General features: G+C 42.3%; 1 protein-coding gene across 2 annotated transcripts in view; it reads left to right on the top strand.

Annotated features, from left to right (window-relative positions):
* Window positions 1-8,349: 8,349 nt before the first annotated feature.
* Window positions 8,350-23,658, top strand: part of LOC121872324 (secreted frizzled-related protein 5-like) — a 52,670-nt gene continuing 37,361 nt past the window's right edge. For both annotated transcript variants that reach the window (XM_042375044.1, XM_042375043.1), the window contains exon 1: window positions 8,350-8,876. In XM_042375044.1, the coding sequence (XP_042230978.1) occupies window positions 8,360-8,876 (517 nt within the window). In that variant the 5' untranslated portion in view covers window positions 8,350-8,359. The remainder of the gene's footprint in view (window positions 8,877-23,658) is intronic.

The raw sequence follows: 23,658 nt of genomic DNA, 5'->3' as shown, positions 1-23,658 counted from the left end.
CTGTACCTAAACGTGTGTACTCTACTGCTGTACCTGAACGTGTGTACTCTACTGCTGTACCTAAACGTGTGTACTCTACTGCTGTACCTAAACGTGTGTACTCTACTGCTGTACCTAAACGTGTGTACTCTACTGCTGTACCTAAACGTGTGTACTCTACTGCTGTGCCTAAACGTGTGTACTCTACTGCTGTACCTGAACGTGTGTACTCTACTGCTGTACCTAAACGTGTGTACTTTACTGCTGTACCTAAACGTGTGTACTCTACTGCTGTACCTAAGCGTGTGTACTCTGCTGCTGTACCTAAACGTGTGTACTCTACTGCTGTACCTAAACGTGCTGTACTCTGCTGTACCTAAACGTGTGTACTCTGCTGCTGCCTAAACATGTACTCTATATGCCCCTAAGCAATGTGTACTGCTGTGCCTAAACGTGTGGCACTCTGCTGTATGCCTGAACATGTGTACTCTGCTGCCATGCCTAAGCGTGTGTGCTCTACTGCTGTACCTAAACGTGTGTACTCTACTGCTGTACCTGAACGTGTGTACTCTACTGCTGTACCTAAACGTGTGTACTCTACTGCTGTACCTGAACGTGTGTACTCTACTGCTGTACCTAAACATGTGTACTCTACTGCTGTACCTAAACGTGTGTACTCTACTGCTGTACCTAAACATGTGTACTCTACTGCTGTACCTGAACGTGTGTACTCTGCTGCTGTACCTAAACATGTGTACTCTACTGCTGTACCTGAACGTGTGTACTCTACTGCTGTACCTAAACGTGTGTACTCTACTGCTGTACCTGAACGTGTGTACTCTACTGCTGTACCTAAACGTGTGTACTCTACTGCTGTACCTAAACGTGTGTACTCTACTGCTGTACCTAAACGTGTGTACTCTACTGCTGTACCTAAACGTGTGTACTCTACTGCTGTACCTTCATCTCTGTCGGAGGCGTGCAAGGTATTACAGGGTCCTTCACCTTCACTCAGGACCTTCCGGGTAAACCACATCATAATTTTACGCAGTAAAGTTTAAAAATCGCCGCCACGTTGTATTTATAGCCGTCAAGTGTAACAACTCTGACCACAAAGTTCTTAAGAATTCTAATACGAACATCAAACTTTACCCACAAATATTTACCACCAAGGCAGATCAAAAGTGTATAATCCTTAGAGCTTCTTCAGGAGGCATATTGCTCATCCTCCATTAAAAAACTAACAACTTGCAGGAGCTCTTGTCGCGTTGCATCGAGGAGAACCTTTTGTGAGGATTGTTGTAAAGTTATAAGATGGTTGTTTGTTTAATGGGATCACTTGAAGATTTGTCCCCAACTTGACCTGAAGATTAAACACCCTAACGCTACCTAACTTAACGCTAACCTATCCTAACCCTCCCCAGGTAGTGTTAAGGTGTATAATCTCAAGGTAAAATAAGCTGGGGAGGCTATTCTTTAGGTGATATGTTGTTGCACCGAGAGAGCTATTGGGTCGATATCATTCACTTCTCACTAGTGATCACTGTGGTTGATGAAGGAAGATAGGTGTCCCTCAGTTAGTAGTTGGTCCTGATAGTGGGGTTGACGGTGGACCATGACCAAAGTGGAACGCCCTTTAGCAGTTTGAAGGCCAGTGATCCAGAGTTTGTTTATCATGGAGTAAAGTTAATAGATATTGAGACACTACTCGAGCCGCTCCTGAGGTCGTGGGCGGTAAGGTAAAATATTAAGAGACAAGATAATTCCGGTCGTAATTCAGACAACAAAAAATGACATTATTCGATGATATTCACTTTGTTTACGCATGATTTGAAGTCGTGAAGCACTGGGTATGGGTTTTATTAGCTATGTAGTATGGCTGAGAACATCTGGTTAGGTTAGGTTAGATTAGATCCGGCAGAGGTTACCAAATGACTTTTAACATGAGAAAAACGACAATATTTTTAACTAGATTTCTATGTGCGGTTTATCATGTAATTACAGTAACCTCGTGAATGTAATGATGAAAATGGTTATTATTTCGCGTTTGGTAATTAGAGTAGATCGGCATTACAGTATACCATAATAAAATTTGACGAGCTCCCAGACATACAGCGTTATATTAAAGTCATATATATACTGTACATTCACAGGTTCATTTTAACAATAACAAATCATAATGATAATAATAATAATAATAATAATAATAATAACATTGTGTTAACCTGAACAAAAATAACAAATACTCGAGATGTCACCCACTACTCTGCCTGTGTCTGACCCTCCAGAGAAGACTTACCAAACGCAAGCAAACTTAGGTGTGACAGGAGAGCCATCTGGGGGACGGCAACCATCCTAAACATCGTCCTGGCGAGGTGTGGACGTAACACCAAACACATTCTCCCATAATATCTTACTCCTATCCGTTACTATCCTAACCTTACCATTCTTTACTACCGGAGGTCATAACATTTAAACACAATGAGTTTTACTTACTATCATAAAGAGACTAAACAGCTGACGGGAGAACCTTGTTGTAAAAGGACCTAAATCTGATTATAGAATAGACTTGGTTAATTATATTGGATTATAGAAGTCTCATCCCTGCCTGTGTGTGTGTAGCCAGGTGGCGTCAAATTAATAGTGATAATATTAGCTATAACATCAAATATTATAGCTGGTAAAGGCGAGTAAGCTTCTCTTCAACAGCTCAATTGCTTCAGTCGTTTCCACTCATGGCTTAGAACGACAGTCCCTAAAACTCTTAAGTACGTAACATTCATTTATTGGACTGTATTCTATGATTTTGTAAGAGAATTTGAGAAATCTGACTCGTATTGTTACCTGACTCGTATTGTTACCTGACTTGTATTGTTACCTGACTCGCATTTGTTACCTGACTCGTATTGTTACCTGGCTCATATTGTTACCTGATTCATATTGTTACCTGACTCGTCTTGTTATCTGACTCGTATTGTTACCTGACTCGTATTGTTACCTGACTCGTATTGTTACCTGACTCGTGTTGTTACCTGACTCATATTGTTATCTGATTCATATTGTTGCCTGACTCGTGTTGTTACCTGACTCATATTGCTGCCTGACTCGTATTGTTACCTGAATCATATTGTTGCACAGTCATTTCTTCTTCTTCTTCCTCTTCTTCTTCTTCTTCTTCTTCTCGTTGTTGTTGTTGTTGTTGTTATTAATAAGTTGTAGCAACATATCCTATCATGAATTATTTATCCTGTACCAAGACACACACACAAAGCTTCATCTTGCAGGGCACTACCACGACCACCACCACGACTACTACTTAACATTACATCCAGACATTGCATTAGATACATCCGTCTATGCTAATACCAGTCCTGATACCAGTTATGATTACATATTACCTTAATTAACTACTACATGTCGTAATTATATAAACTAGAATATAATACAGGTTATTTTCTACGGTTTTATAGAGTTGTAGGTTAATTAGCATACCCGGAAGTAGCCATTTTGATATACTTGAGAGGTTATGAGTATACGGTGTTGGGTATATCAGCTGGGTCTTTGTCGAATTGATTAAAATATAAATTGATGACTGGATACATTTTTCATGGTGGGTTTGTTGATGATCAGTTCTCTTACTTAACAAGGTTATTCATCTCTCCTGCCATGGTTCAGAGCACTCATCTCCTCCTCCCTCTACCATGGTTCAGGGCACTCATCTCCTTCTACCATGGTTCAGGGCACTCACCTCCCTCCCTCTACCATGGTTCAGTGTACTCTCTCTCCTTCTACCACTGTTCAGAGCACTCATCTCCTCCTCCTCTACCATGGTTCAGGGGCCTCATCTCCTTCTACCATGGTTCCAGAGGCTCATCTCCTCCTTCTACTGCATAGTTCCAGGGCTGTCTTCTGTGGTTCAGGAGTGCTCATCTCCTCCTTCTACCATGGTTCAGGGCTCATCTCCTCCCTCTACCATGATTTCAATGCACCTCTCCTTCTACCATGGTTCAGGGCACTTTCATCTCTCCTCCCTCTACCATGGTTCCAGGGCACTCATCTCCTCCTCCTCTTCTACCATGGTTCAGGGCACTCATCTCCTCATTCTACCATGGTTCCAGGTACTCATCTCCTCCCCTCTACCATGGTTCAGGGCACTCATCTCCTTCTACCATGGTTCAGGGCACTCATCCTCCTTCTACCATGGTTCAGGGCACTCATCCTCCTCCCTCTACCATGGTTCAGGGCACTCATCTCCTCCTTCTACCATGGTTCAGGGCACTTATCTCCTCCTCCCTCTACCATGGTTCAGGGCACTCATCTCCTCCTTCTACCTTGGTTCAGGGCACTCATCTCCTCCACCTACCATGATGACCCGGGACATTCATCTCTCAAGTTAACACAGGTCACTACTGAAGGTGCGGGAGTGATAGCAATACTACAGAAGCCAGGTATTTTGACATATTTTAACTGTACAGGGAGGAGGATGTACAGTAGGTTGTAGAACATAATAGGTTTTAACAGTTAGTATAGACACAGCTTCTATCACTAAAACACAATGGGCACATTTAACACTGACTGACAATTAAAATGCACTTGGGATACTGAGAACGTTACAGGTCGCGGGCGACACTGAGAAATTATATTAAGCACTGAACGTATTCTGGGAGTGTTTTGCTAGTAACAATTCACACATACCATGATGAGAAACATTTAATTGAGCTGTAAAGGTGACACACTAGGACACTTATTACGCTGCTACACAGGAATTCCTTACTACACACTTTTTAAGCAATACTCAAACTGAATTAAATAAAGGATGATCCAGGCTAAAAGAAGGAAGGGCGTGGGTTTACGTTAAGTTCGCTGCTGCAGAGGTAATACATTTATTTTTATCTTTTACGACATAAATTACATATCGATATTTTATTTATTTACTGTAGACGACCTAACTTATGACTCCTATGGGCCCATTATTTATAACTCTTGAGCCAATCACAGCCGTTGTTTTTGGTGAAGGTATATCTCTGAGCCAATCACAGTTCTTGTTATTGGTGAAGATATATCTCTAAGCCAATCACAGTTCTTGTTATTGGTGAAGATATATCTCTAAGCCAATCACAGTTCTTGTTATTGGTGAAGATATATCTCTGGGCTAATCACAGTTCTTGTTATTGAAGGTATATCTCTAAGCCAATTACAACCTTCGTGGGTTAATTTCAGTGTAGGAAAGTCAAGGTGAATTACATAACATTGAACCCAGAATCAGGTATCCTGGTGCAAGTTAATGGTTCACTCGAGTACACCTTCCCTCAGGTACACCCTCCCTCAGGAACACCCTCCCTCAGGTACACCCTTCCTCAGGTACACCCTCCCTCAGGTACACCCTTCTTCAGGTACACCCTCCCTCAGGTACACCCTCTCTCAGGTACACCCTCCCTCAGGAACACCCTCCCTCAGGTACACCCTCCCTCAGGTACACCCTCCTTCAGGTACACCCTCCTTCAGGAACACCCTCCTTCAGGAACACCCTCCCTCAGGAACACCCTCCCTCAGGTACACCCTCCCTCAGGTAAACCCTCCCTCAGGTACACCCCTCTCAGGTACACCCTTCTTCAGGTACTTCCCTCCTCCAGGAGCCACTACAGGAGCTATACCCTGCCAGTACACCCTCAAGGTAACTCAACACCAATAAATCAAAGTTAAAGGTTAATTGTATAAAAAAACCGACAGAAATATAGAACAAAGTGACACCGACTCATCCAAATAAATTGACAAAAAAAAAAATTGGTGAGTTATTCGGTCTGGCCTGGGTGGCTCATGGGCCAGGAGACAGTGTGCGACCATTCTTTAGGCCAGGGCCACCTACACCTCTACCGAATTTGAGCTCCCTATCTCCAAGCATGGAAATACATAAGAAACATACAGACATATACACACACACATACATAAAGTACATGTTTATTTTGCCTTCATGTTTCAGTGAATCACTCGTCGTTCTCAACACAGAGCTGCTACAAACTGAGGCCCAAAAGTCAAAACCAGTTTTAACCATTTCTCTCACACAGTGTTATTGTTGAAACTAGTTTAATTTAAATGTTTAGTTAAAACTAGGTTTAATAATATGCTAGTCTTGGATTTCGAGTATTCCCAGCATCCTTATGTGTATTTAGTTTTGTCTAGTTAATACTTGTTGTATTGTACGGCCTTTTGACTTTTAGTTTTAGCATAGTTAAAACTGGTTAAGATTTATTTAGAATTTAACTAACATATATAGGTATTTGTGTGAAGTATATCTAAAAAGAGAGGTAGAATGAATAGATAAAGAGAGAGAGAGAGAGAGAGAGAGAGAGAGAGAGGTAATCAGATGATAGAAGAAGGTTACAAATGCTTACATACAATTGTGTGTGTGTGTGTTTTTGCATTAGTGTATGCCCATGTGTATGTGTGGGTGTGTATATATTTTATGTGTTTGTATTCATGTGTGTATTGGTGTGCGTATGGATACATCTGCATGGCGGTGTGTGTGTGTGTGTGTGTGTGTGTGTGTGTGTGTGTGTGTGTGTGTGTGTGTGTGTGTGTGTGTGTGTGTGTGTGTGTGTGTGTATGATGCTTTGTGCATGTTTTGATAAGTGTGTGTGGGTGTGTTTATATAGTTGACGTACACATGTATGATTGCTTGTGTATGCATGTACGTGTGTTTGTATGCTTGTGTGCCTATGTTTAGTACGTGCATATATGCGTATTTACGTGTATCTGAGTCCTATATGTGAATATGTGTGTATGTATATACGTGCGTGTTCTTTTGTAATTGTGAGTTATCATTATGTGTGTGTGTGTGTGTGTGTGTGTGTGTACCACTGGGCATGGGCGCGTAGGTAGTATTCTTTCTCTTATGTCAGACGTCACGTGACGGCGGGACAGGGAAGGGGTGTTACGTGTGTGTGGTGGAGGGAAGGGTGTGTGGTGGAGTTTGTGTGGTGAAGGGTGTGGTGGAGGGTGTGTGTGGTGGAGGGTGTGTGGTGGAGAGGAGGGTGGGTGGAGGGTGTGTGTGGTGGTGTGTGTGTGTGGATGGGTGTGTGTGTGTGGTGGGAGGTGTGTGTGGAGGGTGTGTGTGGTGGGGTGTGTGTGGTGGAGGGTGTGTGTGGTGGATTTTGTGTGGTGGAGTTTGTGTGGTGGAGAGGGTATGTGGTGGAGGGTATGTGGTGGAGGGTGTGTGTGGTGGAGGGTGTGTGTGGTGGATTTTGTGGTGGGTTGTGTGGTGGAGGGTGTGTGGTGGGTGTGTGTGTGGTGGAGGGTGTGTGGTGGGTGTGGTTGTGTTGGTGAAGGTGTGTGGTGGGTGTGTGTGTGGTGTGTGTGGTGGGTGTGTGTGTGGTGTGTGTGGTGGGTGTGTGTGGTGAAGGGTGTGTGGTGGGTGTGTGTGTGTGTGTGTGTGTGGTGGAGGGTGTGTGGTGGAGTGTGTGTGTGTGGTGGATGGTGTGTGGTGTGTGTGGTGGTGTGTGTGGTGGAGTGTGTGGTGGGTGTGTGTGTGTGTGTGTGTGGTGTGTGTGGTGGAGGGGTGTGTGTGTGTGTGGTGGAGGGTGTGTGGTGGTGTGTGGTGTGTGGTGTGTGTGTGGTGGAGGGTGTGTGGTGGAGGGTGTGTGTGGTGTGTGTGTGTGTGTGGTGGAGGGTGTGTGGTGGGTGTGTGTGTGGATGGTGTGTGGGTGTGGGTGTGTGTGGTGGGTGTGTGTGTGGTGGGTGTGTGTGGTGTGGTGGTGTGTGTGTGGTGGAGGGTGTGTTGGAGTGTGTGTGGTGGAGGGTGTGTGGTGGAGGGTGTGGTGGAGTGTGTGTGTGGTGGAGGGTGTGGTGGAGGTGTGTGTGGTGGAGTGTGTGTGTGGTGGATGTGTGGTGTGTGTGGTGTGTGTGTGTGTGTGTGTGTGTGGTGGATGTATAGTGGGAGGATGTGTAGTGGAGTTTTGGTGGTGGTGTACACTCGGGCAGGGGCGGAGTGGCTATCGTCTACTCCCTGGAAATGAGGTAGTGGGATGGTGGAGTAGCAGACGGAGTAGTGGCCTTCACCAGCACAGGTGGGCGGACCGGGCGGTGGGTGGGTGGCCGCCCGCCGCCCCAACATTCCTCTCCTGTCAGACTCCCCTCCCACACCGCACCAACACCTGCCCCGCTGCCAATCATTGTTTGGTTGAATAAAAAGGTGTTAATCAGTTATCTAGAGAGGATGTTGTTGTGTGAGTGGGCGCGTGTGCATGTGTACGTTTGTGTCTGTGTATGCGTGTGTGAGAGTGTGTGTGTGTGTGTGTGTGTGTGTGTGTGTGTGTGTGTGTGTGTGTGTGTGTGTGGCCGCGGGGTCGGCGTGGGGACCGTCCGTTGCGCTGCCCGCCAGTTTATGTCTGGCAGTCAGTGGGTGAGGTCCGTGATGCCCCGCTGGCCCGCTCTCTCAGCTCTCCCGCTCCTCTTGCTCCTGGTAGGGGCAGCGGGGGAGACCAGCGCTTATTTTGCTGACTGGGGAGTGATAGGAGGGCGGCCGCAGGAGCCTACTTGTGTGGACATTCCGCAGAATATGCCGCTATGTTCGGGGATAGACTACAACAAGATGCGGCTGCCCAACCTACTGGAGCACGATACCCTGAAGGAGGCGCAGCAGCAGGCAGGGTACTGGGTGCCTCTTCTGAACCTGCGATGTCACCCCAATACGCAGCTGTTCCTGTGCTCACTGTTCACGCCAGTGTGCCTGGAGAGCCCCATCTACCCGTGCCGCAGCTTGTGTGAGGCGGTGCGTAGCGGCTGCGAGAGCCGCATGCAGACTTACAGCTTCCCTTGGCCCGAAATGCTGAACTGTGACAAGTTTCCTCTAGACAACGACATGTGCATCACTGTGCAGCACACGGGCACCCCAGGACCAGGTGAGTGTGATGACCTACCCCTTACCTGCCCAGCGGCCACCCACATTACCCTGGTCTTCCCATTGGCACACCGAGGCCTTTATCGCATAGACATCTTAACACTGTACAGCAACTGTTGTATGTAACAACCAACACACGAAGTTGGCCTAGAGCTCAGTAGAAGAGATACAAAGACTAAAGTACACAAGGACGGCGTCACTGGTCAAGGGCAGCGCTGGTGACCCTCGCGCGGGCCGCTGCCACAGTAGGGACCAGGACATTGTTCAGTATAAATTATTTTTAATTGTATATATAAATGTAGAACGCCTCTGTGTTGACACGATTACAGCAAAACTTTTCTTGTAAGAGTAAAGTTTGGCATATCATCATGGCGAGTCTTATAAGCTTAACACGTGGTGAAAGTTACAGTTTAGGGGAAATTTCTTTTAATTCAATTAAGTGATATTTTTATGACAACAGAAACCTCCATCACAAGAGATGTGACCAGGTACCCCGCTGGCCGACCTGTGAGGTACTGTCCCATGGTCAAAACATGACACCACCACCTCCACCGTGTAGTTGTATGCATGGAGGAAAAAAAAAAAATCAGCGAAAATGTACAATATATTTGACACATTCCCTTAAAAATAATAATAAAAATAATTTAGCATTTAACGAATAATAAAATTTATCACAAGGACAGAGATACTCACACGCATGTTCGTATTTCCCACAGTAAGATTTTTATTGGGTATTTTTTTCGACTGATTACACTTGGTGTCAGTGGCAGGGTTAGTAGTAGCAGTACTGGGTGTTACGTCTCCCTCCCTCACAGTCTCTGTTGTGGTCCCCGCCAGCGCCGCCCCTCGTGTTACCACATCTCCCTCTCTCCAGCCTCCATTGCCCCTCCCACATGCTGATAAGATAAACAGAATGTCCTGTACGTGTAATAAAAATGTTCACACGACAGAGTACTAAACATTTGAGTTCATAAATACACACCTCTAATTAATATACAATTGTGTATGAAATTAAGAGTACTGTGTGAGAGCACCCCGGGCATGTTTCAGACACCGAGCTGTTGATCGGGAAGTTATTCACATCACCGTCAGGATAGCACTTCATTTTTAGTGTTATTTTAATGTGTTGCGGAACATGGCCGTATTCCGTGTGTTTTAAACCTGCACTTCGCAAATAAAAACCTGTCATTGTAGGCAAAAAGTACTGAAAGAACTTAAAACAAATAAAACAAATGTACTCTTCTATATTCAATTGATATAAACAGGTTACAAAAATATGGCACTTGTTCTTGTACACCAACCCGGAGTGTACTGTATGGCAGACTGGCAGCTACCCCGTGTCCACTCCTGGCTTGCTTTGATGTTTTGTTTATACCTTAAGACAGACCATAGAATATTATGAGACTAACAGAGCAACACAATAATTACTTCTATAATGTAGGTGACATCTTGATATTAATACTCTAAGCGTTTGTGCGTTTAATTATTTATTGATATGTTTAAAGTATTGCTGTTATTGGAGTGTGGTGAGGGAGAACATAAGAACATAAGAAAGTGGGATACTGCAGGAGGCCGACTGGCCCATACAGGGCAGATCCCTTTCACACCCATTCCAGCACTTCCATGTGCCTATCCAACTTCGTCTTGAAGCTCCCTAGCGTCCCCGATCCTACTATAGCACTCGGTAGCCTATTCCACATATCCACAACTCTATTACCAAACCAGTGCTTGCCTATATCCTTTCTGAATCGGAATTTATCTAATTTAAAGCCATTTGTTCTAGTTATTTCGTTATTACTAAGCTTCAGAACATCTTCCATTTTACCCTTGTTAATCCCCTTACCCCTTGTACACCTCTATCATATCTCCTAACTCTACGCCTCTCTAATGAATGTAAGCTAAGCAGTCTTTTCTTCATATGGAAGGTTTTATAATAATGGATCATTTTGTCATTCTTCTTTTCTCCAAAGAATCTATGTCCATTCTATAATAAGGACACCAGAACTGAACCGCATAATCCATGTGTGGCCTCACTAATGCTAGGTAAAGTTTCAAGATAACGTCAGCAGTTCTGTTACTCACAGAGTGGATTGTGGTGAGGGTGGCAGAGTGGTGAGGGAGGGAATGTGTGGATTGTGTTGAGGGCGGCAGTGTGGTGAGGGTGGCAGTGTGGTGAGGGAGGGAATGTGTGGATTGTGTTGAGGGCGGCAGTGGTGCGGTGCTGAGACAGACAAGTCAGCCCCTCATCAGCACACAGCCCTCTCGCCGTCAACACATCACCAGGCTAATTAAAGCTGATCAATGAATACATTTTCCTATCCTGGAGTCTCTTGGTAAACATTATATGCTGTAACTTCCCTACATCCCTCACCTCCCTGGGATACCTTACAAGATTTATTCACGTACTGTAGTTTGTAGATCACGACACAGAGAGTGATATTATGAGCTTGAGTGTGTGATAGACATTTCATCGCTTGTTTTGGTCACACGCTGCTGCCACTGACAGTTTGAGACGTGTTGTGGTCCCCGTCTTGTTACTGCAGTAGGGGAGAATAACTGGACTCTCAAGGCTGTTATTCCTTCACAGAGTCACTTCGTATTTACTTGTGGTTGTTAAGGGAAGGTTTTTTGGCTGCGATTAGTCGACCCTATGTCCGCCTTTTTGCATCTGTCTGATGTTCTTCGCGTTTGAGGGATTTTTAAATATTTTTAATTTGAACGAGGCGCAACTCATCAGTGAACAATACTTGGCCACCCTTGTTATTTATAATTCGTAAGTGAAAGGCTGTGTAAATTAGTCTCATGTATATTATGTATAATCTGTATGTATTATGGTATGTATATTTTGGTTGCTACAAAAATAATATCTTTTTCATGGCAGTGTGGAAAAAAAATCAATCCAAGGTGTAGTTTCTGTAGTTTTACCTGTAATATATTTTCAACATCGCACATTCTGAGTGGCAGGTGAGCAGCTGTATCCTGTTAGTTCACATGACACTGTCTCCTGCAGGTGTTGGTGCATGGGTCGCCCCTCACACACACACCTCCTCACTGAAATAAGAGATGATAAAATATTGATAAACAAAAAGCCGACTGCACCTCACTGTTGACCCCGACATAGTTACGCTCTTGTTAGCAATCTGGCCGAGGACTGAGCCACACAACCCGATACAAAAGTTGGTGCGTTAATGGGCTGTGGTCCCAATACACGCTAAGCTGTCCACGGTGATTGAAGCCTATTAAGACTGGGCGCCAATTAAGGGTGGATCCCAATGTCTAGTATCTTGTTTATGTTAAGTTGGTGTGTTATAAGACTAGAGCCAACAGAGGAAATATTTTGAATGTTGAGGACCATAATTTAATGTCAACGAAAGAGCGAGAGACAGGCAGAGATAAACACTTCATCACTAATAATTGTACTTGGAAAAATATATATTCTTATGAGTACATTATTATTATTATTATTATTATTATTATTATTATTATTATTATTATTATTTAAGTTACCGGGATGTTACTACAGCCTAGGGTCCATTTACATATCTTTAAATATCCATTTTTGTTGTTGTTCCTGTAATAAATTCCTAATCTAAAACATTGGGTTATTTACATTAAACTAAGGAAAACATCCTCATTGCTTTATGGTGTTAGAGTGGCAGAAGGGTCGGGCGATAATTTCCCATGAGATGTGAACAGACTTCAAAAAAATCATAAAAAAAAAATTAAGGAACCATTACAAGATTTTCAGACTCAGATGATTACTATAGAAAAAAAAAGTAAAAAAAATTAGATTGCAGTAGGTCAAAGATAAAATGGTTTTATTAGATTAAATGAAATTCTCCAAAATGGATATTTCTGATCATGTTTCTCGCGGGTTTGAGGTATGAGTGGTCAAACAGGGCCCCAAGTTCTAATGGGACCCAATACTAATATGGGTAGATTTGAGTCTATTGAAGCTGGGGGTCTATTTGACTTGTCGCCATTTTTAGAGAGAGAGAGAGAGAGAGAGTCATGTAGATATTTTAGTTCCACGTCACATATATTTCCGGAAAAATAAAACTGAATTGTGCAACATGTCACCACTAATATGTGTCACCACTAGTATGTGCCACCACTAATATGTGTCACCACTAGTATGTGCCACCACTAAATGTCACCAATAATGTGTCACCACTAGTATGTGCCACCACTAAATGTCACCACAAATATGTGTCACCACTAGTATGTGCCACCACTAAATGTCACCAATAATATGTGTCACCACTTTGAATTGAATTGAAACAGTTTATTTAGCCAGAAAAACACAGATACAGAGTGGATAATAATAACAATATTAACATGGCTGAGCCAGTTGAGAACCTGAGCTCTCTTTGAGGCACCTGATATATACTATACATTTATCTCAAGGAAGTAATATGTAACATTTAGTATCATCTGGAATAGTACAATAGCATGGTGGTAATAAGAACATCTCAAGAATGTTACCACGGTTATCACTTCAATATTTATTTATTTTATTAATTTATTATTATTATTTTTTATATTTATTTATATTTTAAGTACCGTATGTACATAAATTACAGTGGAATTGAAAAACATAAGTATAATGGGGGAGCAGTACAACATGGTTTGTACAGTATTAAGGGTTGAGCAAGAGGACAGAGCTGTCAGGATTATGTCTAGTTGCAAATATATTTATTGCAAAGACTAATATGTGTTATTATTAATACGTGTCACTACTAACATGTATCAGCACTAACACACGTCACCACCAACATGTATCAGCACTAACACACGTCACCACCAACATGTATCAGCACTAACACACGTCACCACCAACATGTATCACCACTAACACACGTCACCACCAACATGTATCAGCACTAACGCACGTCACCACCAACATGTATCAGCACTAACACACGTCACCACCAACATGTATCAGCACTAACACACGTCAGCACCAACATGTATCACCACTAACACACGTCACCACCAACATGTATCAGCACTAACACACGTCACCACCAACATGTATCAGCACTAACACACGTCACCACCAACATGTATCAGCACTAACACACGTCACCACCAACATGTATCAGCACTAACACACGTCAGCACCAACATGTATCACCACTAACACACGTCACCACCAACATGTATCACCACTAACACACGTCGCCACTAACATGTATCAGCACTAACGCACGTCACCACCAACATGTATCAGCACTAACGCACGTCACCACCCAACATGTATCAGCATCAACGCACGTCACCACCAACATGTATCAGCACTAACACACGTCGCCACTCTCAACATGTATCAGCACTAACTCACGTCACCACCAACATGTATCACCACCAACACACGCCAACACCACCATATATCAGCACTAACACACGTCACTACCAACATGTATCAAAGCAATAACACACGTCACCACCAACATGTATTGCAGCACTCAACACACGTCACCACCAACATGTATCAGCACAACACACGTCACTACTCAACATGTATCAGCACTAACACACAAATACGCCAACATGTATCAGCACTAACACACGTCACCACCAACATGTATATCAGCACTAACACACGTCATCAACATGTATCAGCACTAACACACGTCACCGCCAACATGTATCAGCACTAACACACGTCACCACCGCAACATGGTATCAGCACTAACACACAAATGTCACCACCAACATGTATCAGCCCTAACACACGTCACCACCAACATGTATCAAATCAGCACTAACACACGTCACCGCCAACATGTATCAGCACTAACACACGTCACTCACTAACATGTATCAGCACTAACACACGTCACCACCAACATGTATCAGCACTAACACACACGTCACCACCAACATGTATCAGCACTAACACACGTCACACCAACATGTATCAGCACTAACACACGTCACCACCAACATGTATCAGCACTAACACACGTCACCGCCAACATGTATCAGCACTAACACACGTCACCACCAACATGTATCAGCACTAACACACGTCACCGCCAACATGTATCAGCACTAACACACGTCACCGCCAACATGTATCAGCACTAACACACGTCACCGCCAACATGTATCAGCACTAACACACGTCACCACCAACATGTATCAGCACTAACACACGTCACTGCCAACATGTATCAGCACTAACGCACGTCACCACCAACATGTCACCGCTACTTACATCTCGTGCAGGTAATATGTGGGTTATTAGTACAGGTATCAGCTTTGTTCACGACCTTATAATCTAGTTAATGGGATGTAGGTCAACTGGACCCTTATCCTAATAGGCCCTAACCTAACCTAACCTAACCTAACCTAACCTAACCTAATTCAGTTTACCAACCATACATAAATCATATGTAGCTTTGCATGCACAGATGCCTGCACTTACACCTGGTACAGTAGCTTGTGCATTTTGTGAGATGTGGCAACACTGTGGAATGCTTATCTAGCATCCTTCGTCCGGCTATTATTGCCACATCTCGCAAAATGCACCAGTCTTTGTACCATGTATAAATGCAGGCAAATGTACAGTTGGCTCCATTTATAACTGATATAATGGCTGGCGTATTTTGTGAGATGTAGCACCACCGCCCACCAGACAAGAGATAGGAGCCAATAACGTTCTACTTGGTAATTTGTATTAAAACTATGACCATGAGAGGGGTGGAGGGGGAGGGGGGCTGTTTATTTACCATCCTTGGTCTGGTTACTATAGCCAGGGTAGTTCTGCACATTCTGTTGGTTTTACTACGATGTAAACAAACAGTGGTGCCACATCTTACAAACACGCCAGTCACTGTACCAGTTATAAATGGGGGCAACTGTACTTCCTATCATCATTCTTTGGTTTTGATTTCACCACAAATTACGGATTTTCGCCATCTCTTTAGAGTCGGAGACAGTCCCGAGGCTGCAGTAGATATATCCTCACTTGATCATAATTCTCAGATGATGAAACTAGGAAGCTGGTTATCCCTTGGTCTCTGGTCGTTTCAATTAGTCTAGAGCAGGGTTCTCAAGCAGAGAATTCAGGTTTTCAGGGGGGGGGGGGGAACTGATTCGGGAGCAAGAGATATGTTCGATGAGAAATCAATCACAGAATTTTGGCCCTTGATGTGCGATTCCTACCCAAAAGTGGCAGAAAGAGCTATCCGTGCATTGCTTCCGTTTGTGTCGACATATCTTTGTGAGTCAGGCTTTTCAACTCTGTTGCAAATTAAAACGAAGCAACGTAGTAGATTAGAGGTAGAAAATGACCTGCGTTGTGCCCTTTCAAGCACTCCTCCGCGTATCCCAGAATTGGCGAAGAAAAAACAATCACAGGTTTCTCATTGACTATAATCTTCATCTGAATAAAATTAATTACAAATTTACAATATCCTGGTATTCTATTGAACTTTTTGTTTATTGCATTATGCTTCAGTTTGGTCTGTTAAGTAATTCATTACAAATAAAAAAAAACTATTTTACTTTTATTCAAGTTTTATAAATCCATCAACATTTTCAATTGGCATTTAATTTGTAAAACTCCACTATAAAAATAACCCATGTAAAATTGTAAATGTATATGTACTAATATGAAAAAATAAAGGATTTTCAGTATTATATGCATATTATTTGGAATGCACTTATTGAGGCAGACAATCTTGGAAAGGAGGGGGGGGAATGACATTCTGACATATGGTGAAAGGGGTGCATGGGGCAAACAAGGTTGAGAACCATTGGTCTAGAGTTTAATTCACTAATAAATTTTAATTCTTTTTTTTCTTCGGAACCAGGATATATGGGGGGGGGGGAGCGTTTGTACAACCAGGGGAACCATTACCTCACAATATACGAGTAATGGCGACCGTGTCATAACTTACTGAGAGGCAGTAGATGTAACCCCAGACGCACAGAAGTAGATAAAACCACATAGTAATATATTGTAAGAATTATTCTCTCTCTCTCTCTCTCTCTCTCTCTCTCTCTCTCTCTCTCTCTCTCTCTCTCGATTCCCAAGATACACTACATTGTTATTATGTGTCTTCGGGCAGGGTGAGGAGTTGTTGACACTATTTCATTCTTTCTCTCTCTTTTCCCCAGCAAGATACAGTCGTGTGTGTATTCTTTGTGTTGTTTGTGTGTCTCTTGCACCGAGGTGGTTGTGTCCTTGCTGTGAGATGAAGATAGATAGATAGATAGGTAATGTTTATTGAACAGGGGTGTACAGTACAAAGGTATCTTGCTACAGTTTCCAAGAAAAAAATAGATGTGTTTTAGTATTTTGATTCTCGCTCGATTAAATAAAAAGTCGAAAAAAAACTTGAATTTCGATTTTTTATTTTCGGTTGATTTCGTGAGAATAGAAGTCAAGATTATTTTATTTTTAATTTAAACTTTTACGTGATTATAAAATAATAAATACCAAAAGGTGTTTCTAGATTTCACTTCATTTTAAAGTTACTAACAAAAAAAAAAAAAAAAAAAAAAAAAAATATATATATATATATATATATATATATATATATATATATATATATATATATATATATATATATATATATATATATATATATATATATATATATATATATATATATATATATATATATATATATATATATATATATATATATATATATATATATATATATATATATATATAACTTTTGATAAAATCACACGGGAAAAGGGAAACAACGGAGCACCTTAGCTTTCGTCTTTATTCAAGACATCTTCAGAGGCCTTGAATAAAGATGAAAGCTAAGGTGCTCCGTTGTTTCCCTTTTCCCGTGTGATTTTATCAATATTTATCTTATCCACGTTTTCATTGTGGATCTACATGAAATATATATATAACCTGTGCTGAACTTCTACTTAGTCTGTACTCACCCCTGAAGATGTGAATTACACGAAAGCGCTTAGGAACTTCGTGTTTTCTTTTTCCTTGTGGTTATCAGCATATACCTGGATCACGCGCACCTACAGTGATTTATTTGTATATATATATATATATATATATATACATATATATATATATATATATATATATATATATATATATATATATATATATAATATATATATATATATATATATATATATATATATATATATATATATATATATATATATATATATATATATATATATATATATATATATTTGAACTTCTGATTTAAAAAGAAATTCAAAAAATATATATATATATATAATCCCTTGAAACGTAAACCAATCAAGGCAGAGAGAGAGAGAGAGAGAGAGAGAGAGAGAGAGAGAGAGATTGATTGATACCTTGCAATACACTTTCCTCTCTCACTGATTGGAAGCAACAGGTTTAGGGATTAGTTCTCTTTTTTTATTTTGACGACACTGTAAAGGAAGGGATTGGAGGGGGATGCACTACAGTCTTAGGTTAATATCTGTTTTTTTCACTCTAACCTAACCTAACCTAACCTTACCGAACCTAACCTAACCTTACCTAACCTAAACTAAACTAAAATAGTTGAGTTTGTTTAAGTTAAATTTTTTTTGTTAACTCTATATATATGAACAATAACATAGTAGCTGTTTTCTTAGATCAGGTGGGAACTTTATTTACTTTCTTACTTACTTACTTACTTACTTACGTTCCTACTTTTTTATTTTTATTTATTTTTTGGCTGCTGTCGTGTACTGTGGGAGACATCTTACTCATGGTTTAGATATCTTCAGTGTATGTCAAGCTGGGGAAGATATCTCAGTCTGCATCACGTTACTATCCACCTGATGCCTATCCTATCTGTAGATTCGGTGATTACAGGTGAACTTGACCCTAACCTAACCTAACCTGTTCTAAATTAACCTGACCTAACCTTCAACAAGCAGAAAGCATACTCTCTATTTGCTCCCATATCGCTACACCCTCTTTCCCACCTGCTGTTCTCCCTCCTCAGCAGACATACAGACATACAGACAGACATACAGACAGCCCCTTCGTCTCTACCGTCTCTATCACTTTCTCTCCCATCTGAGTTATGGCTGGCCCCGGGGTAGACAACACACAGGTATTTAAGTCTGTATACGTTTAGTGTGTGTGTGTGTGTGTGTGTGTGTGTGTGTGTGTGTGTGTGTGTGTGTGTCATCAGCTATATGTTAAAATCTCACGTAGTTGTTCTTGTTGTTTAGTGTTTTTATTATTATTCTTTTGGTTGAGTAAACAAGTTTTAGTATTCGTCAATTTCAATGTCGTTTCTACTATAGTACGTTACGACCCTTTCTCCCTCCCTACCTCCAGCCCTCACCACCTCCCCATTCCCTTCCTTCCCTTACCCCCTCAATTCTTCCCTTATCTCCCTCCCTCCCTCACCACTTCCCTCCATCCCTCACCACTCTCCATCCTCAACACCACTTCCATCCCTCACCACTTCCCTCCATCCTCACCACTTCCTCCACATCCCTCACCACTCTCCATCCTCACTCACCTCTATCCTCATCACTCTCCATCCTCACCACTTCCTCTATCCTCACCACTTCCCTCCATCCCTCACCACTTCCCTTCATCCCCCACCACCTCCCTCTCATCCCCCACCACCCCCATCCCACCTCCATCCCCACCACTCTCTATCCCTCACCACCCCTCCATCCCTCACCACTTCCCTCCATCCCTCACCACTTCCTCCATCCCCACCTCCACTTCTCCCTCCATCCCTCACCACTCCTTCATCCCTCACCACTTCTCCATCCCCCACCACCTCTATCCTCACCACTTCCCCTCTATCCCTCATCACTTCTCCATCTCTCACCACTTCTCTATCCTCACCACTTCCTCCATCCCCTACCACACTCTTCATCCCTCACCACTTCCCTCCATCCTCACCATTTCCCTCTATCCTCAAACTCTCTATCCCTCACCACTCCTCTCTCTATCCCCCACCACTTCCCTCCATCCTCACTGACTTCCCTCCATCCTCACCACTTCCTCTGTCCCCACCACACTTCCTCCATCCTCACCACTTCCTCTATCCCTCACCACTTCCTTCATCCCTCACCACTTCCTCATCCCTCACACCACACTTCCTCCATCCCTCACCACTTCCCTTCATCCCTCACCACTTCCCTCCCTCCCTCCCTCCCTCCCCACCCATAAAACAGTTCATGACAGTCACCAGTTAACACCGCCAAAGATCGATACAAAAACAACGTGGACGTCAATATGTTAGCCATGAATCCAGTCCTTAATCATTGTTATTGACAGTCTATGAGGGTGGAAGTGCTCACCTGGGTAATATCTTCTGGACTCAGGACATTCTTTCGTGGTATCTTGTTTCTTGATAACCAACACTTCTTAGTATTAGTCATCGACCTGGTGGGTGTGTGTGTGTGTGTGTGTGTGTGTGTGTGTGTGAGGGGCTGTGTGTGTGTGTGTGTGTGTGTGTGTGTGTGTGTGTGTGTCTGTGAGGGCTGTGTGTGTGTGTGTGTGTGTGTGTGTGTGTGTGTGTGTGTGTGTGTGTGAGGGGCTGTGTGTGTGTGTGTGTGTGTGTCTGTGAGGGGCTGTGTGTGTGTGTGTGTGTGTGTGTGTGTGTGTGTGTCTGTGAGCGGCCGTGTGTGTGTGTGTGTGTGTGTGTGTCTGTGAGGGGTCTTGTGTGTGTGTGTGTGTGTGTCTGTGGAGGGGCCTTGTGTGTGTGTGTGTGTGTGTGTGTCTGTGAGGGGCCTTGTGTGTGTGTGTGTGTGTGTGTGTGTGTGTGTGTGATTGATTTTTTATTTGCCTCTTACAGCGGATAGTTTATTGTGCACCCCACACTCATCCTGTGAGCGGTAGCGCAAAAGGATTAGAGTAGAATTTACAACGGGTCATAATAATTAACCCCCGTTGTCAGGATATTATGGCACTGAATGTTACACAGTATTTCAATTACATTATTTGTTTAGTTCTATACATAAAGGGTAACTTATTCACAACTGCGTGAGTACAGGCGTGTGAGGCAGGGTGTCTGGTCCCACATTTTGTTATTCACATTTGCGTGAGAGGTATTCAAGCACATTGTGTGTTTGGTTCTATATATGGGAACTAATATAGCTACTAAGTGCAAAAAAATGGATAGAATCTTAATATGTCGGCTATCTTGCCATTAGAGATGAAGTGTTGTGCCATTTCACACACAGTGTGCTTGGACCTGTCCCTAAAAGGTTCTATATTCACACAGTCGAGGACGTGGTGTTCAAGTGCGTGGCTATATGTCTGGCCACACACTTTACATTTTGTCTTGTTCACATCTGCTTGAGGAACATACTGCCAGAGGTACTTATATCCTAACCTTAATCTAGTGGTTACAACATCTTGTAATCTAGTGATCTTGTTACTTGCTCCATATACATGTTTCATTTGTGTGTGGGGGCTTGTGTGTGTGTGTGTGTGGGTACTGTGTGTGTGTGTGTACTGTATGTGTGTGTGTGCTGTATGTGTGTGTGTGTGTGCGCGTGTGTAATCCAGTAAAAAAAGGCGCCATTACGTCGTCTTAAACACAGTAATAATGCTCCAGGAAATATCAGTAGCACGCCATTCACGGTAATTCCAATTAAGACTCAGTGCCAAGCCAGACGTGACAGTGACCTACTATACAATTACTGTCACGTCAGGTTAAAACCATAACGGTACCAAGACGATCCTTGTTACGTTAGTCACTGAGTTGTAACATCACTTAAAGTAACACATTCTAATATGACCTCTGGGAGTTGCGTCATCACTGTCTTATGACCTCAAAAAAAGACCATTGTTTAGTAGTTTTAGGATCACAGTCATCGACGAGGCTTGTTGCGGGGTCATAGTTCAGCTGTTAATGACTAATGACCATGATCTCATTTGTGTTGTTCTCGCTTTCCTATTTGTTGTAATTATTGCTATTGTTATTGTATTTGTTTGTTTATCATATCTATTATTATTATTATTATTATTATTATTATTATTATTATTATTATTATTATTATTATCATCATCATCATTACTATTATCATCATCATCATTACTATTATTACTGATATAGGAATAACTGAGAATACGGGTCAGGTGGATAAGGTAAAGGTAATTAAGTCACAAAAGGCGTGTCAAGTGGGCAGGTAAAGGTAGCCCAAAAACATAACATAGGTAGGTCAGCTTCCCGGACCACGCAGTACAGTATAGGTTGGTGAGCCACACGACCCCTGTACACGATTAGTCACTGCTTATGATACAGTATACTTGTTATTATGTTGATATATTACTGCTCACATTTCACTGCTGGTATATCATGACAGTGAATTATATTTTCTCGTGATTTATTATACTTATATGACCTAAAAAGAGATGCAGGTTTTTAGTGATTTTTTTAATGTTTTTTTTTTTTTAAGTTTGTCGGGAATAAAAATAATATATAGTATAGTTTTTCGTGTTAGTGAGGTGAACATGACCCCGAGATAGTGAGTGTTGGTACCTATACATCACGTTTCTTAGACTGTCTTGTTGTTTAGTGTAATATTTGCCTGGTTATTGTTGTGGTGGTAATGATGGTTGGGTGTGTAAAACTCTTCATGTTGGTCTGATAATTCTGTACACACACATTCTCTCTCTCTCTCTCTCTCTCTCTCTGTATATGGAGGCAACCTGACCAGCACTGCAATCGACCACCCTTCACTTCCTCAACTGCAAAATTAGGTAGCCATTCTGTAGCTTGGTTTACTTGTGGCCTCTGTCGGTAAACGGTGGCGGAGGAGGATTCGAACTGGCAAATTTATGGGTTAGGTGGTGATGAGTGTGATGATGAAGGCGTAGTGGGCGTGGTGATGGTAGGTAGTGATGGTGATGAAGGTGTACTAAGGAAGGTTTACTAAGGAAGGTTTATTAAGGAAGGTGTACTAAGGAAGGTTTAGTAAGGAAGGTTTACTAAGGAAGGTTTATTAAGGAAGGTGTACTAAGGAAGGTTTAGTAAGGAAGGTTTACTAAGGAAGGTTTATTAAGGAAGGTGTACTAAGGAAGGTGTACTAAGGAAGGTTTACTAAGGAAGGTGTACTAAGGAAGGTTTACTAAGGAAGGTGTACTAAGGAAGGTTTACTAAGGAAGGTTTACTAAGGAAGGTGTACTAAGGAAGGTGTACTAAGGAAGGTTTACTAAGGAAGGTGTACTAAGGAAGGTGTACTAAGGAAGGTTTACTAAGGAAGGTTTAGTAAGGAACATATGCGCACTAGTGTTTAGATTCTCAACGGAAGGAATGCCAGTCTATGTCAAAAGAACACTGTATATTGACGCTGTGTAGAGAATCACATAAACACACTCTGTTCACGTTGGCTCAGTCTTAACAAGCTCCAACCTAACCTAGCCTAACCTAACCTAACCTAAGAAACTCCAACCTAACCTAACCTAAGGATCTCTAACCTAACCTAACCTAACCTAAGAAGCTCCAACCTAACCTAACCAGCTCTAACCTAACCTAACCTAAGAAGCTCTAACCTAACCTAACCAATATGATTAGTGTCCTATATTAATGGACCCCACTCTATATATCCTTCTGTCCTAATGGGCCCCAATGCTGAGAAATCCCAGTTAAAATGGTTCGGTAAAGTTAGTACTCATTAGGATTAGTAAGAACATAGAACATAAGAATGGAGGAAACTGCAGCGGGCCTATTGGCCCATACTAGAGCAGTCCCGTTTTACACCCAACCCCTATTGCTCATATAAGCATCAACCTATGTTTGAAGCAATTCAGCGTATTCGAGTTAATGATGATATTTGGTAACTTGTTC

This window comes from Homarus americanus, unplaced genomic scaffold (assembly GCF_018991925.1).
Source record: "Homarus americanus isolate GMGI-L3 unplaced genomic scaffold, GMGI_Hamer_2.0 scaffold5589, whole genome shotgun sequence".
Taxonomy (NCBI): Eukaryota; Metazoa; Arthropoda; class Malacostraca; order Decapoda; family Nephropidae; genus Homarus; species Homarus americanus.
Note: the sequence above shows the minus strand (reverse complement) of the source record. Positions and strands in the feature narration are given on the sequence as shown.